This window comes from Oryctolagus cuniculus, chromosome 7, assembly GCF_051225735.1.
Source record: "Oryctolagus cuniculus isolate XC-2025 breed Fujian yellow rabbit chromosome 7, ASM5122573v1, whole genome shotgun sequence".
Lineage (NCBI taxonomy): Eukaryota > Metazoa > Chordata > Mammalia > Lagomorpha > Leporidae > Oryctolagus > Oryctolagus cuniculus.
Genome location: NC_142873.1, coordinates 139,655,635 through 139,673,074, shown reverse-complemented (window position 1 = coordinate 139,673,074; position 17,440 = coordinate 139,655,635). Strand labels below are relative to the sequence as shown.

The window sequence follows — 17,440 nt, the reverse complement described above, 5'->3', positions numbered from 1 at the left end:
AAGAATGAGTTTATGTAATGAGATCAATGAGGCGAGAGCTTACGCCGGGTGTGCATTCACAGTCCTGGAAAATCCCATACAACAAACCTTTACCATCCCTGGAACCACTTAGGTGGGGATGCTCTCCAGAGACAGGAGCTGCTGGAGGGTGGGTGCAGATACAAAGGGACCCTCCCTGGGGAGTCGAGGGGGGAGGGGAAGAGCTCCCTGCATGTCTAGATAGGGCGGGGGGTGGGGGATGGTCACAAGGGAAAGGATAAACTCTGAGGTTATTTCACGGGTCAAGGATGGAATCCTGCAACTCTATCTCAACGTTTTCTCTCTGAGATTGTAAAAGGCTATTGGCAAAATAGCGATACTTAGTTATCAATGGAAAACGATAAGAAGGCTACTGGGAAAATAATGATTAGGAATTAGTAGTGATCATCTAATCTGGAATTGAGCCGGTACCGGCATTGGGTGGTGTTATCGCTGCTTTGCAAGTGAGGGAGATGGGGCTGGGAGGCTCAGAGGTCTGACCCAGCTCACCTGCCGGTACGGGGCCCAGCAGAGAGACTGGTGCTGGAGCCAAGTCCACGTGTCAGCCTGCATGAGCTGACTCTGCCTCTAGGGAGTGGTGTCAGGTAAGGCTGACCTCCTCGGCTTGGAGATGCTGCTCTTGATTTTAGGCAGGGCAGTGCTGCCTTGATCTGTTTGGAATATTTTATGGAGTTTTACACCATATTTCACTTGACGTGGGTTCCGTAGCCAACAGCGAGGCCGGTGAGCACCCCGTTAAGTCATTCTGTATCTCATCTGGCCCTACATCACGAGCATGGAGCAAACAGAGCTGCTGACCTCACAGCTCAGGGACAGCAGCCATTGGCCCTGCTCCCTAGACTATCCCCTCACACACACACACCCTCCCCTGCCCCCAGCTTGGACTCTGGACAGCATTCTGTAGAGCCCTGGCAAGGAGACAGGCAGGGGCCTGGGTCCAGTACCAGCCAGCTCCCCCTCCACCTGCAACCCTGTTCTCCCCACCGCTGCTTCCAGGCCGTGCCTCCGGGCACTTCCTTCTCTCTCCTCCCAGATACTTGCACTTTGGAGTCTTGAATCCCTTCCCGCCTCCCTGAAGCACACACCCATCAGAAAGGCCTCTCCTGAGTGCTCTCTCTCGGAGATGAGCTGTCCCTCCAGCACTTCCTAAGCAGAATCCCCCGAACTCCTCGGCCTGCCCGGCACCTTGCACTCCCACGTGTTCACGGCTGTGTCCCTCACTGAAGTGAGCCCACTGGAGGGGAGACTCCCCTGTTTTGTCTGCCATTGTATTTCTAGGACCTAGAAGCATGCAAGGGGTGCTTGGTAATAAGCCCAACTCCTGCTCCCCTCTTTCTTCCCCTGCTGAATGCAAGGGGTTTCTCTAGGGATTCTCCAAGAACAAGCACCCCAGTTGGCTGGCAAGAGCATCACCTGCTCTGCAAGACTGGGACTCCTCTTGGGCGAGGCTCCACCTCCTTCCTATGGACCCAGCCAGACTTGTTCTCTGCAAGAGGCATCCTGCGGGCCGGTGCTGTAGCACAGTCGGTTAAGCCGCCGTCTGCAGTGCTGGCATCCCATATGGGCTCTGGTTCAATTCCCTGCTGCTCCACTTCTGACCCGGCTCCCTGCTAATGCGCCTGGGAAAGCAGATCTTGGGTCCCTGCACCCATGTGGGAGACCTAGAAGAAGCTCCTGGCTCCTGACTCTGGTCTGGCCCAGCTCCAGCTGTTGCAGCGATTTGGGGAGTAAACCAGCGGATTGAAGACCAATCTCTCTCTCTCTTTCTCTGCCTCTCCCTCTCTGTAATTCTGCCTTTCAAATAAAATAAATGAATTTTTAAAAGAATTTTAAAAATAGGCCTCCTGAAGCCTTGGGCCTTGTGTAAAGGGGGCACGGGGGTGAGGCACAGAGGTGAGGGGATGAGACAGTTGATGTCAATTTCATTTGCATGCACACTGTACATCTTCTTGCCACTAGCCAGCGTCGCCTACAGAACAGCCCCATGGAGCAGGTGCTGCCATCCTCCTCCACAGACAAGGAGGCTGCAGAAGGAGGTTAGGCCACCCGCCCAGGTCTTCAAAGGCTCCACCATCCTCAAGCCCAGGCCCAGGTGCATCCACCGCCTCCTCGTGTCAATAGACTAACATTGGGCCCACCCCATTAGTGAAGCAAAATGAAAGCACGTGACCACCTACCAACACACCTTGGCAGAGGCGAGCTCCAGAGGCGCCGTCTGCCCCCCAGGCACGTGATGCGGGCGGTGCCCTCCAGACGGTACCCGGGGAAGCAGGAGAAGGTCAAGGTGTCACCCACGCCGAACTGCAGGCCCTTGCGGATACTGTAGGCTGGGACCTCCGGCTCCTCGCAGGGCTCCAGGTCATACTCTGCAAAGGCAGCAGGAGGGCCATGAGGGCCATGCTCAGGGGCACGTGCAGGTGATGCAGGGAATGATGACAGGACACACAGAACACAGGACACTCCCCTGCCAGGGGAGCAGGGTCAGAGACACAGACAGGAGCCGGACACACGCGCATGCGTGACGGTCCACAGACGGTAGAGTGGAAAGAAGCACGTGGCTGAGAGGCAGGGAGGACGAGCTGGGGCGGTCGGAGGCCCGACTGCTGTGAGTGGTGGGACAGGGCGCCCGCTTAGGAGAATCGCTGCCCAGGAGGGCTCAGGAGGCGCCCCAGGACTTGACCCTTCCCTGCTTGGTCCTTTCATCTGCATTTGAACCCTGAGCCCAGGCGGCTTGCAGATTCTTCCTCTCTGGGCATTGAGCCCAGATCCATGCAATCACCAGTTCTAGAGGGTCACCCTGGATGACCCAGCCTCGGGCAACTTTCACAGCCGGGAAGACTCCAAGCACCCGGCCCGAGGCCATGTCTCAGCACGGCACTTGAAGCAGCTGGTCGGCAGGATGGGTGGCGTTTACAGCCTGAGGACTTGCCTGTGCCTCTAAAGACAGGACAGACACTGGTTGGATCTCTCTTATCGGCTAGGCCAGCCCGGGCAGTGGCGGGGCCCGGGCAGTGGCTGGGGGCTAAGCTAGGCCACATCCAACTTCCTAGAGGCCAGATGCCTCTGGCCTCCCAGGGGGAATCTGTCTGGCAACTCTGCTCCTGGCTGACAGCCGGGGCAGGCAGGAGACTGTTGCCCAGGGGACACGAGCGGAGGGCAAGTCGGCACTAGAGGAGGGAAGGGAAGCCAATGAAGGGACTTTCTTGTCCGGATTCCTACACCCCAGGATAACCGTCCATTACTACATCAGCACGGACAAGGAAGATCTCAAATGAGATTAAAACACTCTGATACACTAATCTCAGACTCCCTTGGCTCCCTTCTGTTTGTTTCTAAATGTCTGGGGTTGTGAAAGAGTAGAACCAGGAGAAACATTTGGGATTAGCAGGGCAGGAGGGGGCTTGTGGGCAGTCCTCTGGTCTCACCAGCTGGGTGAGCAGTACCTAAGAGATGGAGATTCCCTAACGCACCTGTCATCTCACTCCCAGACCATGACAGGGAGCTCGTCCTTGTGCCTAACCCACGTATCTATCTTTTGCTGCAATGCTGCAGTGACTCCCAGAGACTAGGGAGTATGTTGATACCCATCTGCTGGGAAGGCCAGAGGCTGGCAGCACTGGGTGAGAGGGAGCAGCTCTGTGGCCTCCTCCCTCCCAGGACCCTCGGGCTCTTTACCTGAGAAGGTGATGTTGAATCCTTCGTAGGACATGGAGAAGTCGGAAATGAAGCGCACTTGGGCGGTGAAGTTGCCGTAGAGGCCAGCGCTGATGGGCGCTGGCAGCCGCGAGCCCGTCAGCTGCCGCAGGGGCTGCGTGAAGCTGCCGTTCTCGGTGATGAGGAGGTAGTCATGGCCGCTCTCCAGGTGGAAGGTGTGGAATGTGAAGAACACACCTGCCGGGAGACCAGAGGGGTCAGGCTGGCCACAGCCAGAGGGCATGGGGAGCCCGGCTGCAGGACAGGATCTGCGTCCACTAGGGGGTGTCACACTAAGCATGCATGGAGAGTCTCAGTGAAGGCACCTGGACTTGCCATTACCCAAAGATCCAGTTGGGGAGAAGGGCACCTTTATGCAGTAGGAACATTCGAAAGGCAGGTGTCTGGCTAGGGCAGCGAGAAGGCTGCGCAGCCACTCCCTCATTCATTCAACGGGCATCTGTGTGTGTGTGTGCTGAGTGTTCCCTACGGGCTAGGAGCCAGGGGCGGTGCAAGGGAGCTACAAGATGTGGCTCCCAGGTGGACTGACGGATGCTAGTAAGAATGCAGATCCGGATACCATGAGGTCAAACGGGGAGCGGTTTACAGCGGGAGGTGGAGAGTGTAGATGACTTCTCTAAGGAGTAAACACTGGGTTCAGGTCTCAAAAGTGCACGGGAATTAACGAGGTAAGAGGAGAAAGAGCTTGTGTAGAGGGACAGAGGTGGTGCTGACTGTGGGGCTCGGGGAGGCTCGGTGGGCAGGGCGCTGGGGGCCGCACGTGCTCAGCAGAAACACCTGCAGCTGAGGCTGTAGAGGGCTGGCGACACACCCCATCTTTTTCTGGAAGCAACCAGAAGCCACGCTCAGGGAACAGGTTTGAGTTTTAGCCAGACTTTGGTGGTGATGAGGAAGACAAGGTGGACAGGGAGGTCAGCTGGAATGATGTGCCCTGTGCGAGCAAGGATGGGGCTCAGTGGACGGACATAGGACCTCAGGGGGTGGGGTGGACAGCAGCCAGTGGGCACAGATGTGAAAAGATGCCTGGGAGGGCCTTGCCTGGAAGGACCCAGGTGTTCTTTGTTATTTGGGGAAGGATGCGAGGGAGAGGTAATGGACTGAGCCCGGAACACAGCAGGGACTTGTACTCAACGTGTGGAGCTGGAAGCTCAGGACTAAGGTGGGAGTTCAGAGGTAGATCTGAGAGTGGCCACTGAGCGGGTGCTCCTGGAAGCCACAAGCAGGGAGAAGAGGGAGAGTAGGCAGAGGCAGAGTCAGATGAGGGGTGAGGGGACGCCTGGACAGAAGGGACAAGAAACAGGAGACAGGGGAGACGGGCAAGGAGTCGTCAGGGAGGTGGCAAGAGGGAGCGGAGCACTGTGCTCAGTCAAGCATAAAACAACCACACTGGTTGGCACGTTGGTTAGACCCAACCTCCTAATCCTAGAGCTGCACATTTGGTGCCCCTGTCCTGTCTCATCAGCTCTGCAGACAACCCCTGGCAACAGAGAGGAAACATATAACAAATCCTCTGATCCTGCCAGCAGCCCCACAACATGGCTATGATGGGTATCATCTCCAGATCGCAGCCGAGGAAACAGGCACAGGGAGATTAAAGTCTTTTTTCCAAGGGTGTCCAACTAGCAGGTGGAAGGGCTTGGATGGGAAATGAGGCTGCAGAAGCTGTGCTCTGGACCGCTCCAGGACGCTGCTCCCTGGACTCACAAATAGAGCAGGTGGTGGGCAGGCCACACCGTGACAGGACTAGGTAGCAAGGAGGGTTGTGGAGCAAGTAGCGGGATCTCAGCACTCAAAGCAAGTTCCTGAATCTGTCCAGATGGCTCTTGTGTTTGGGAAGTGGTGGGGGTGTACTTGTCAACATGCATGAACCCACAAGTGAGTGTGGCCATGGGAATTGTGTGTGGACCATGCCAAGGCAGGTGCATGGGCAGAATTGAGTGCCAGACCCACTTGCTACTCAAAGTGTGGTCCATGGATCAGCAGTGCGGGCATCACCTGAGAGCTTGTTGGAAATGCAGAAGCTTGGCCTTTATTGCAGACGTGCTAAATCAGAATCTGCATGCCAACTAGGTCCCTGAGAGATTGGTAGGTACATAAAGTTGGAGAAATACCTCTCTAGATAATTACTAATACATTTTTGATAAGTAATGGTTGGACCCAAGCTCTTAATCCTAACCCTTTTATAAAGCTTTCCTACTCTTGCCTCCCTATTGGTAGGAGCTGTAGATCCCTACGTTTGAGGCTTCTGTGGGTGGAGATGGGGAAGACAGAACCAAGCGGAGGTGGTGAGACTGGGTATGTGGCTCGCCAATGGTTGGACCCCGGCAACTGTGAGGATCCATGAGTTTATTTGCTCACAGACATGGCTCTGAAGCATCTACTGAGTGCCAGGCCTTGTGCTAAGCCCAGTGTTGTAGAGGAGACAGAAGCACCCATAGTGAGAATCTGGGGTGAGGCACAGAGGAAGGGTGGGTGACTCAGCCCCCAGGGTTGGGAACATTTCACAGCAGGTGTGATCCTTGGCCGGAGGGAGTGCGCATCCATGGAGCAGGCACACGGACATGTGTGCCTGGAGCTATGCTGCTCTCCTGACATGTAAACTCACGTGCAGCTGAGAAAACTGTTTTTAGTCTAGAGAACTGGGGAAATGCATCTCCCTCCCCTCCTCTGGGTGCACCATGTTGGGTAGGGGGTGGGGCAGACACAGTAGCAGGTGGCAACAAGTTGATTAAACACCAGGCTTTGCACTGTATTCTCCTGGCACGCAAACACAGCCCCTCCCGCGGAGTCAACATTCGGCTGGGAGTCGAAGGATGAGCAAACAACTGAGATGAAACCAACCCCTGGGTTTCCCAGCTGTGCTGATTGCTTAGGGCTCTTTGGGCCACTGTGAGAAAATGAAGACATTGTCAGGGAAATGGAGAGGCCCCATGTTGGAGTCTGAATCCACATTTGGAGTGACAGATGCACACACAAACGAGTGTTTTGCTGGAGTAAGCCATGTAGAATTGCACCAATGAATTCATGCAGGGGCATCAGGAGCAGGGCCCTGGACAAGGCACCCGCGGGTGGCAGTGAGACAGGCTTGGATCCAAAGCCTACGCACTCGCTGGAGGCCTTGGCCAATGAGCTTGGCACCATCGAGTACTGGCTTCCTCAGCTCTACGCGTGGATAATCTCTCACTCACAGGTGGCAGCTAATGCCCCAAGGGAGGAACAACCGCACAAGCATAAAGCACGCAGCAGGGCACCTGGCACACGTGAGGTGTGCAAGAGTCATTCTCGGACAGCCTGGCGGGTTGAAAGATGCCCGCCCTGGGCCTTGGCAAGGACACAGTCTCTGAGCTCCTGAGCTGGCCATTCCCTCAGGCTGGGCATGTGGCAAGCTGGGCAATTCCAAATTTCATATAAAGCTTTTTGTTTTTCCAGCCTGTTTGGGAGCCAGCAGAGCCAGCAGCACTAGTGGTCAGTGGCCCCGAGACACTCCTACGAGCAGAGCTCAAGCAAAGTAGCACGAAAGACTTCTCCAAGCTCGAGTGCCAGGCCCGGAGCCAGAGCTGGGGAAGTGAGACACAGCTGTCTCTCAAGCAGCTCGTAGCCCGTCACGGATACAGAAGACAAAAATGCAAGGCCTGGGCAGTGGGTGCAGGCTGGGACCGGGCAGACGCACGATGCTCCACAGGAAGGAGCCCAACCCGGACGCAGGACTGGGGCCAGGGCGTCAGGGAGGCCCACTCACTGGAGGACCGAGTGCAGGGAGAAGAGCTGGCAAAGCAAGGGGACCGCTGGGAATCCCTAACCCCTGCTGAGGAGTGCGCGCACCACTGAGGGACGTGATCCCACAACGCGCACAGCTCTAGCGGATTTCAAGAACTGCAGGGTCGGCGCAGCCAGCACTTGTTTAGAGGGCTCGGGAAGCGGCTGAGAAAGCGAGCCGGGGTGGCAGGGCCGTGCTGCCTAGTTCACCCTTTGGAGCTCTATGCGGAGGCTTCAGGGAAGCCTTCAGAAGGTTCTTAGGAAGAGGGGCCCGGCCATCCACCCATGACCTCTTGTCCAGTCTCCTAGCACCTTTCATCCAGGCTACTCCCTACCAGCTTACGCCCCTGCCTCAGAGGCCTTTCCCCAGCTCTGTCCGCTCGGTCACAGGCTGGCCGCACAACACGGAGCTCTCAGTTTGGGGCCCTCTCTCTCCTGTGTTAGATCAGAGTTCTCCAGGACAGGCCCGCACAGTGGCTTGCTCAGGCGCACCTTGCCAGCAGCATGTGTACAAAACACACCTTAGGCCGGCGCCGCGGTTCACTAGGCTAATCCTCCGCCTAGCGGTGCCGGCACACCGGGTTCTAGTCCTGGTCGGGGTGCCGGATTCTGTCCCGGTTGCCCCTCTTCCAGGCCAGCTCTCTGCTGTGGCCAGGGAGTGCAGTGGAGGATGGCCCAGGTGCTTGGGCCCTGCACCCCATGGGAGACCAGGAAAAGCACCTGGCTCCTGGCTCCTGCCATCGGATCAGCGCGGTGCGCCGGCCGCAGCGGCCATTGGAGGGTGAACCAACGGTAAAGGAAGACCTTTCTCTCTGTCTCTCTCTCTCACTGTCCACTCTGCCTGTCAAAAAAATAAAAAAAAAAAGTTTAAAAAAAAAAAAAACACACACCTTAGGTAAATGGCTGATGACCTGTGCTGACTTCTAGGCCTGGGCACAGGTAGAGAGTTGTGTATCCCTCCAACAGCAGACACCCAGGTGCAGACTGAAGGGCCCGTCCCCTGGGGTCACACGGAGATGCCCGACTTTTCCACGTGGTGCCACAGAGTAGCTTCCAGCTCCTACAGTAGGCGCGTCTGAGCAGCCCTGGTGGAAAGGCCTCTGGGGCTGATCAAAGACGTCGCCCCAAGTCTTCCCCCAGCCCAGGAACAATACTGTGGGACAAAGGGGCAGCCTCAGGACTTTTTGCTCAGAAAAGCCTCTGGCCATCCTAGTGTTGGCCAGGGGGCCAAAGTGCATCCCCTGAGTTCATGTGGTGGGGTCATCAGTGACTTTAATTACATATCTTCTTTGTTTACATAAATAATGTGTTTTATATGTAACAGATACCTCTATTGCTCAAAAGTAGAAAAAAAAAAAGCCAAAAAGTGCAAATGAGAGGCATCCAGACTTTTCTCTGCACATTCTTGCTCCGGTACTGAACATATTCTTTCGGCAAACTTCATTTGTTCTGTACCAATGGACTACAATCACCTCTGGTCTTTACGTATTTTTCCACATTATTCCGTTCAGTAGCTGCCTAGGAGTTCACGTCATGGTTGTACCGTAACATGGCATTATTCGTTATTTTCTTACTGATGGGCATCTGAGGAGTTCCTAATTTTCAATATAATAAATAAATACTTTAGGAGACAGCCTTGCAGCTAAATCTTGCTGTGTAGTTTTCTTTATCTTCAGAGAAATCCAGTAGATTGGAATCGCCGTGTCCAAAGGCATGTCTGTGGAATCTTCGAAAAGTTCATGGAAAATGTGACTTAGGGAAACACTAGGCACGGATTTCACAACTATGGCACCAAATGAAACAGAGATTTGCATTCCGTTCTCCCAGGAAGGGTCTGAAGTTCTGTTGTTTCTCGGGAAGGCTGTGGACAGCCACCTGCAGGGGCTCTCTGGGAGGTCACCCATTTCCTGGGGCTTCAGCAGTGAGTGCTGCTGTGACTCAAAGGGAAATGGCATTTCATTACTGGGACAATTGCACTTCTTTAATTATTAGAGGGGGGTTGATGGTTTTTCATTTGCATTTCCTCTACCACAAAGCCTGGGGTTACAGCTCTGCTTGTCTTGCAGGTCCATGCCAGGGCTGTGACTCTTATTAAAGATTTTAAAGGGTTCTGTATGTGTTAGGTTGGGGATCCTTAGTCAATCACAAACACTGCAAATAATTTTGTCTACTATTTGACTTTGAGCTTTTTATGGAGTTTTTCTTAGACAGAAATCCTTTCCAAGTTGTAATTAATTGAGCCTAACAGTCATGGCCCTGATGCATCCTGCTTTTGATGTTACTCTTAGAGTACATCCCCACCTGAGGTCAGATGGCTGTGTTCTTCCGCTGCTGGAATTACCAGTTAAATGTACGAGGTAAGCATTGGGCTATTTTCCCAAATGTGTAAGCCCACTATTTTAACGTCGTTCAATAAGTAACCCATCCTCTCTTAAATGGATCTAAATATATCACTTGAACCACATACTACGGTCTGTCTCTCTCATCTGTCCACAGGCAGGTGTGTTCATGCACACATGCAATACACACATGCACACACGTGCATACATGGGCACATGTGACCCATGCATTCACAGGAACCTATTTCTGGACCTCTAGTCTCCCATGTTGATATGTTTATCCCCTTGTGTCCTGTCCTCACACCACATTGCTAATGTTATTTTAGCTAATAACAATGTTCTTGAATTTTTTTTTCTTGGCTCTTGCACATGGTAATTCTTCTCTGTCAGAGATTCTTAATTAAAGACATGCAACAGAATGACTGGTGAAGTGTCCAGAAAATGCAGCTGCCTCATCTTTACTTCCAACATGGCCAACCCAAACCCCCAGGGTGGGAGCTCAGCATGAGCGCAGTTGCCGAACCAGAAGCTACTTGCCAAGACTCAGTAAACTTCTCTCCATGACTCAATAAACTTTGCAGCGAGCACCTGAGGGTAGAGGCTGTATCTGCCTGCTCACTCCTGATGTCCAGCCCTTGCATCACCCACACCTGTGTCATTTAATAAATATTTGCTGAATGAAAAAGTAGATTGAAGAATGCTGATTTGTAACCGTCATCCTTGCTTTGAACTTGGACTCTCAAAGATCACTTATGTTAGGGAAGCTGAGGCAAGAGCAGAGCTCGGGAAGAATATGAAAGCAGAGGAAGAGCTGAGTGCTGCGAGAGGGGACTGCTCTGTTCAGCATCTGAAGGGAAGATGGGAGGAAGCCAGGGCAGGTGTAATGGTCCTCCAGGACAGGACAAGGAAGACTGTTTAAGAGACACCCAACAGACTGCAAGAGGGGACAGGTCTACCGGAAAAATGATGTGTGCAATGAGTTGGTGACTTCCCTATCAGTGAGATGTTTAGGTAGAGGCTGTGCCATCCTCCTGTGGGGAGTGATTTCGAGATTTGACAGGCGGGAACCAGTAACATCTCACTCAGCATAACGATTTTCGATTTGGAATGTTTATTGAGTGAGCTCTGTGATTCGAAGAGATAAGAAGGCTCTGGTCGGTAAGAAAAGTTCAAACTCAGCCTTTGTGCGTCACCTGAGTCACAGCTCAAGGTCAGGCTGAGGGGAGATCCCCACTGCCAGCACCCTGGGGAACTTGCTGCCCTGACCCGGTCACAGACCCGCCGTGGACCTGAACACTCACCCTTGCCATGCGATGTTTCAATGACCCAGGTGCAGTTCAAGTTGTTGGGGTAGAAGTCAGGGAAGCCTGGTGACAAGATGGTCCCACTGGAGCCTTGAATGAAGCCCCCACAGAGAGCTACAGGAGGAGTGAAGAAGAAGTGAAGACCCACACGGCTCAGGGTGCTCCCCCCATGATAACTCCCGAGACCCCTTCCCCAATCTCCTCCCAGACCCCCTGTGTCTTGTTGATGGGGTGGAAGAGCCAGGGGCCCCTGGAAGGCAGGGAAGGAATCTGCAGTTTCAGGGTCCCTAGGGCTGTCCCTCACCTTCACAGCTGGGCAGAGCTCGACTCCACTGGAAGTTGGGTTCACATTCCAGGGGCTCCCCATCACTCAGTGTGTAGCCCGAGTCGCAGCTGAAGGTCACCAGTGCGCCAACGTAGAAGTCATTCCCGTGACGCTGCCCGTTTACAGGGATCCCTGGGTCCAGGCAGTGGTCTGACTGCAGGGTTATAGCTGGAAAGTAGAGGCCAGAGCTGGGAAAGAGCTCACCGCCACCACACAGGGACCCCAGCTACTCACAAAGAGAGGGCACAGAGAGCCCTGGCTCATAATAGACAGAGGATGCCCACTATCGATTGAGGGAGAAAAACACAAGTAAGAAAATGGCCCGGTGGTTATGGTGCTCTCAGCCCTAACTTTCCAGATTGTTCTTCAAAGACCGGAAGTAACATTGGTTCTTCCCATTCAGGGGGTGAATGTAGAAGCTGATGAGAGAGGGTGAGGGTGATGGGAGACGGCGTCTCACTTCACGTTCACACTTGGTCAGATACTCTGTCTCCAGAGTGCCCAGAGAGAAGAGGGCACCCCATTGCCTGCACACACAGGGTGGATGTGGGGTGAGCACACGAGACCCCAGTGAAGGTCACGGGCAACTCCACAGGCTCACGATGCTGACAACCAGGGAGCATTCCGGGAGGAGCACAGGCTGACACAGAACCCATGGGACAGTGCCGAGCTGTCCTGGGTCCTCTCACCCTCAAAGGCCAAGCTCTCCGTCACCTCCCGCTGCCCGCCCCCTGAGACTCACTCTCGTAGCGGAGCTGGAAGCCGATGTCTGAGTGACTCTTGTCAGTAGAGAAGAGGAGGTAGAGGAAGTTGCTGGTGCTGATAAGGAACTGGGGGACCTGGGTTCCGTGGTAAACCCCGATCAAAGGCGCCGAGTACGTCCGTCCATCCCGCACTTCCAGGGTATCGTAGTTGACTTCCGTTTTGAATCTGCCAAATGGTGGAAAGGAAGATGTCTCAAGACACCCATAGTTTACTAATTTACAAATTACCAAAGGTGCTGCGGGACCCAGGGCTCCACGACCACGTCTGGGCAGGCTGGGATCTCTGAACCCGATTTACACGCGTTCATTAGCCATGTGGAAGGACCTTCTCCACTGGCTCTGACCCCTCTTCTTTCCAGGGTTGGACAGAGAACTCCCTACCCTCTCCCAGGCCTGGACTGACTGTGCCCCACCTTAACTCCTGGAGGCACCAAGACTCACCACATGGAAGTGAGAATGTTTGTGCCCAGAGGTCAACAAACTAAAGCCTGAGGCCAGATCTGGTTTACTGCCTGAGAGGTAAGAATGGTTTTTACAAATGCTCAAGGGGTGTTAAAAAAACAGAAGCAAGGAAGATGATGCAACTTGCAAGAGGGTAAATCATCCATAAAACCCCCAATATTGACCATCTGCACTCTTGCAAATAAGTGTGCAAGCTACTCCAGGCCACGAACGCTTTGCTGGGAAAAAGTATGTGTGCACATCTTGGGGGCTGCTTTCCCCTCTCAAGGGGCACCAGCAAGGCGGAAGCTACAAGTGGCGCCTATGAGCAGAATTTGGGTCAGAGGTCAGCGCGGCCACCTTTCCACATGGGACATCAATTTCTGGCTCATGAACCCTTGAATGCTTCGACACCTGATGGTGTCTGTCTGCCTGCTCTTCTGTTGGACTGGGAGAGAAGGACCCTGACATCCCAAGTGACACCCCAGCCTACCCCAGGCATGGTCCCCACCCAGTACAAGCCAAGCACAGAGGCCAAGTGGGTAAGGTCCGGCCTGCCCCCTACCCGGGGCAGTCTGCTCCAGAATCCTCTGCTCTTGTGACATTTCCACCTCGGGGCTGGCCCCCTACCCACCCTGCATTCCTTCCAACATGGCTCCACAGGCATAGCCCCCTCCTCCCTCTCCCCCAAGGCTGTGGCTACAGGCACCTGTCGAAGGTGATTTTGATGGGGTAGCCTGGCTGGGCTTCGATCACCCAGGCACAGCTCAAGGCATCCTTGTAGAAGCCAGGCCAGCCCGGAGACAGGATGGTCCCGCTGGGCGCAGTCAGATGGCCACCACAGGGAGCTGGGGAGACAGAAAAGAGAGAAGTTGTTTTCTCAGTGGGGTGGGGGCAGGGCCAAATGAACAAACAGCAGAGCCTCTCTACGAAATGTATTTCTTCTGTTCTCACGGAAAATGGCATAAAACGCAAACTGTGTGTTTCGTCTACTAGGGCCTTTAGGGGACACAGCCAGCTACATCCTTGGAAATTTTTATTAAAGGCCAGAGGGGGAGGAATGAAAAGAATCCTTTGAACAAGGTCCTTCTGTCGTCGGAGAAGGGCTGGTGCACAGCTAGTATGTGGGTCACACTGGCTCCATCCTTTGTTCCTCACTCAATTGTCAGGCCTGAGGCAGAGGCCTAGGCCCAGCCCACCTCCTCGCATCCAGCTCTGGAGACCCAGTGGTCACGACTCCAGGGCTCTCAGCACAGAGCTCGCCGCTCCCTGCTCCACTGGCAGCTCCCTAACGTGTCTTACACAGCACCACCCCCTCCCGCCTGCCTTTAGCATGGCGCTAGGCATGCGCCTGTTTCTCAATGCTTGTTGTTGGACACACGGATGACTGAAGGGAAGGGTGGACGGCTGGCAGCCATGGCCAGCGAACCCCCCGAGCCCCAGGGTGGTGGAGGCATGTCTCCTGCTGTCACCAACCTTGCAGAGCCTCATTGAAGTGCCCAGGCCACCCTCTGCCCACTCCTCTCTTCTCTCAGCTCCTCATTCTCACCTGCATCTCCTCCTGCTTCTTCCTGCAAACAGCCCCTGGCCCCTGTGGTGGCTGTGACAGCTGCCCCAGCACTCCTCGTTCAGGGTCTGCAGCAAACATCACTGCCCACCTCCTTGAAGGTGTATATGTCACAGGGCTGCTCTGATCAAGAAAATGAGAGCTGAAGTCATGTGTGTCATGTCCATGTGTGAGCCGAAGAGCCAGTGTGTGATGGGCAGAATTTCCTATTCTTGCCTCTGGGATTGGGGAAGCCAAGTGTGTCGATGGAGCAGACACCCCAACTCTGATCCTAATGACCCACGACAAGATGACAAGCACACATCCTGAGTGGTCTGCATGGGATTTAAACCCCACTTCTAAGCCACTGAGCTTCTGGGGCTGTTTGTTAATATGGTTTACCCCAGCCCACCCTACACACCTACCTCCCCAAGACTCTTGATGCCCACCGGCCTCACCCCTGCAATGCTGCTGCCACAGTCAGCACCAACGTCACTGTCTGAGCGCTCGTCCGGCTCAGGCACTCAGCTTCCCGGGACGTAACCATGTTCATGCAAGAGAGATGTTGTTAGCATCCCCTAAGAACACGAGGCGGTGGAGGTTAAGTAATTGGCTCTGGATTAGCAAGTCACGGAGCCGGATGCAGCTCTGGACAAGACAGCACAAATCCACAAATCCTAAGCTAAGCAGCTGCCTGGAAATCCTTCTGCTTCCTTCAGATCCCCACCACAGAGTTACTGGATGCCCCAAACGCCCTGATCAGGACTAGGGACAGAGAACTGCATAGCACTTCTCTCTCTGCAGAGTTCTGGAGACTTCTCCAGCGAATCAGTTTCATATGCTACAGCCAAATATATCCCACCCTTCTTCTTTTCACTTCCTAACCTTCTGGAATTATCTTAGACACAAGCATTCCTAATAGAAAATTACACGAGGAAGTTTATCAAAGAAGAGAACATTAGATGCATTATTGCCTCTAAAGGCACACTTTATGAAATATTATCCCCATTTTATAGAGGAGAAACCAAAGGCTGGGTAGGTTGAGGAACTAGATCCAAGGCAAGAGCCAACAAAGTTAGAGCTGAGATCGAACCTCAAGACCTCTGCCTGCAGACCTCCTGCAGCATACAACAGAGCTACGACCGTGCTGGACAGTAGTGAGCTCAGGGTACTGAGTGCGCACAACCTATCAGGGCTGGGCGTGGACTATTCTCGGAACAGTAGCAACAGGATAAGGCATATACTACTATTATGCTCACTTTACAGTCAGGAATTCTTACCTCATTCTCAGTGAGTGGAGGCTTAGAGAAATGAAGTAATTACACAGTGCCTGTGTCAAACACCCAGGAAGTCAATTGCACGTGCATATTCTCACATCCTGGGAAGCCTCCACTTTCACACTCCATCCGTCCAGTCCAGCTCACTGCAACCACTAACCCTGCTCTCTGCTTCTTGGATGGACGTGTGTGCCTCTGGCTTCGTCCTAGGGTTCCTGCATGGGTACCGAGTCTCAGCAGTGAGTGGGGACTCTTTCTTAGCTCCAGTTCAGCTGAGGCCCAGTCTCTGGTTGTTGGACTGTGATACGTTACAGACCACACAGCCACTATTGCCCGCCCAGCCTTATCTCTGCTTGGTGCATGACGTCAACGAAACCCCGCCTGAAAGCTCCAGGAAGGGAAATTCAACCTCATTCTTGAAGAGGTGGGCACCTTTCTGCTGGCTTTCTCTGCTCCCCCATTTCACTGATTTCTCCCTGTGCTCAGGTGATGCCCAAATGACCCCTCCACTCACCACTCTGTCCACTGTCTCTCCCACTCACCCACACATTCCAGAGGGGTAATCAGCGGGCAGGACTCGGAGGGCAGGCTCCAAGGGCAATACCTGTTAGATGCTTTAAGGATGCCCAACCTCACGCTTACTAAGAAAAATACATTTAAAACAACCATGAGACGGCATTTCTCGCCCATCAGGTCGGCAAATGTGAAGTCTGACGACACGTGAAGTCGTGAGGAACCAGGAGCTTTAGCACCTTGCTGGTGGAGATGCAGAACAGCACAGCCCCCCGTGGAGAGGGATTTGATAATGTCCAGCAAAATTCGTATGTGTTTGCTCTCTGGCCCAGAAATTCTATTTCCAGAACTCCATTCCAGAGATACACAGGCAAAAATGAGAAAAAATAGAGATATGTACAGGCTCTATGAGGCATCATTACTTATAATGGCAAAAGAATGGAAAGAGGCCAAACGTTCAGCAATAGGGCTCTGACTGAACAAACTCGGGGAACCAACAAGAGACTATTTACGCAGCTGTAACGCAGTAAGAGGAACATGCTATAGAATATCATGGGGCGGTCCCAGAAAACACTGCTCCGTGAGCAAAGGCGAGGCAGAGAACAGTGGTTACGGTGTGATCCTATTTATCTCAGAAGCTGAGGTGACAGACACCAACAGCCACTGCATTCACTCATATTAACAACCAATGTAAGGGGAAACCAGACACAGAAAAACAGAATTACTCATGGAGACCGGGGAGGGACAGGGTAGAGAGGGGAGGGAGAAAAGCTATACTTGCTCAGACTATACCCTGTCATATAGATTTAACTTTAATATTCAGCATCACATTTTACATAATTGAAAGAAAGATGAATTTTGGGTAAATAATTTCTAAAAACTCAAAAGCAGAATGAAATAAATGAATACCATGCTCTATGGGTGATGATAAAATCACACATGAAGCAACTAGTTAAAGAGATTTTAAAACGCAGTCATCCGACTGACCACCTCTTGTAGGAGATAAGGACAAAAAGAACTGGAAAGAAAAACCACAAATGACTTCCAGCAATCACACTGCTGTTGAAGGCACTGGTGTTAGAATTCGTGCATTCTTGGCTATGTACTAGAGTACTTCAGCGGCTCGTGGGAAACTGAAATTAAACGTTTAGTCTATTTTGGTGAGAAAAAAAATCTGTGCACAGGTTTTTCATAATACGCATTCCCATGGACTTTCTGAACCTTTCTTTTCTTACAAAATGGGGAGTTATGGTGGCATGTGGGGAGCTAGGACTTTTAGCAAGAGCAAAAGGAGATATAGACAAGGTGGTGAGGAAACTATGTCAGGAAGATAAAAGTCTTCTAACACTTGCAATGCTGCATTTCCTTAAAAAACGTATCTCTTTTTTTTTTTTTCCATTGGTTCACCCCCAATGGCCACTG

At 53.0% G+C, this 17,440-nt stretch overlaps 1 protein-coding gene across 7 annotated transcripts in view; it reads right to left on the bottom strand.

The window, feature by feature from the left end:
- The window catches only part of CSMD2 (CUB and Sushi multiple domains 2), a 624,779-nt gene that overhangs the window by 201,130 nt on the left and 406,209 nt on the right, over positions 1–17,440 (bottom strand). For all 7 annotated transcript variants that reach the window (XM_051832052.3, XM_051832047.3, XM_051832045.3 and 4 more), the window contains 6 exons: positions 13,392–13,530; positions 12,220–12,407; positions 11,457–11,645; positions 11,150–11,266; positions 3,715–3,930; positions 2,217–2,405 (listed from right to left, as the gene is read on the bottom strand). In XM_051832052.3, coding sequence (XP_051688012.3) covers positions 2,217–2,405; positions 3,715–3,930; positions 11,150–11,266; positions 11,457–11,645; positions 12,220–12,407; positions 13,392–13,530 — 1,038 coding nt within the window. The remainder of the gene's footprint in view (positions 1–2,216; positions 2,406–3,714; positions 3,931–11,149; positions 11,267–11,456; positions 11,646–12,219; positions 12,408–13,391; positions 13,531–17,440) is intronic.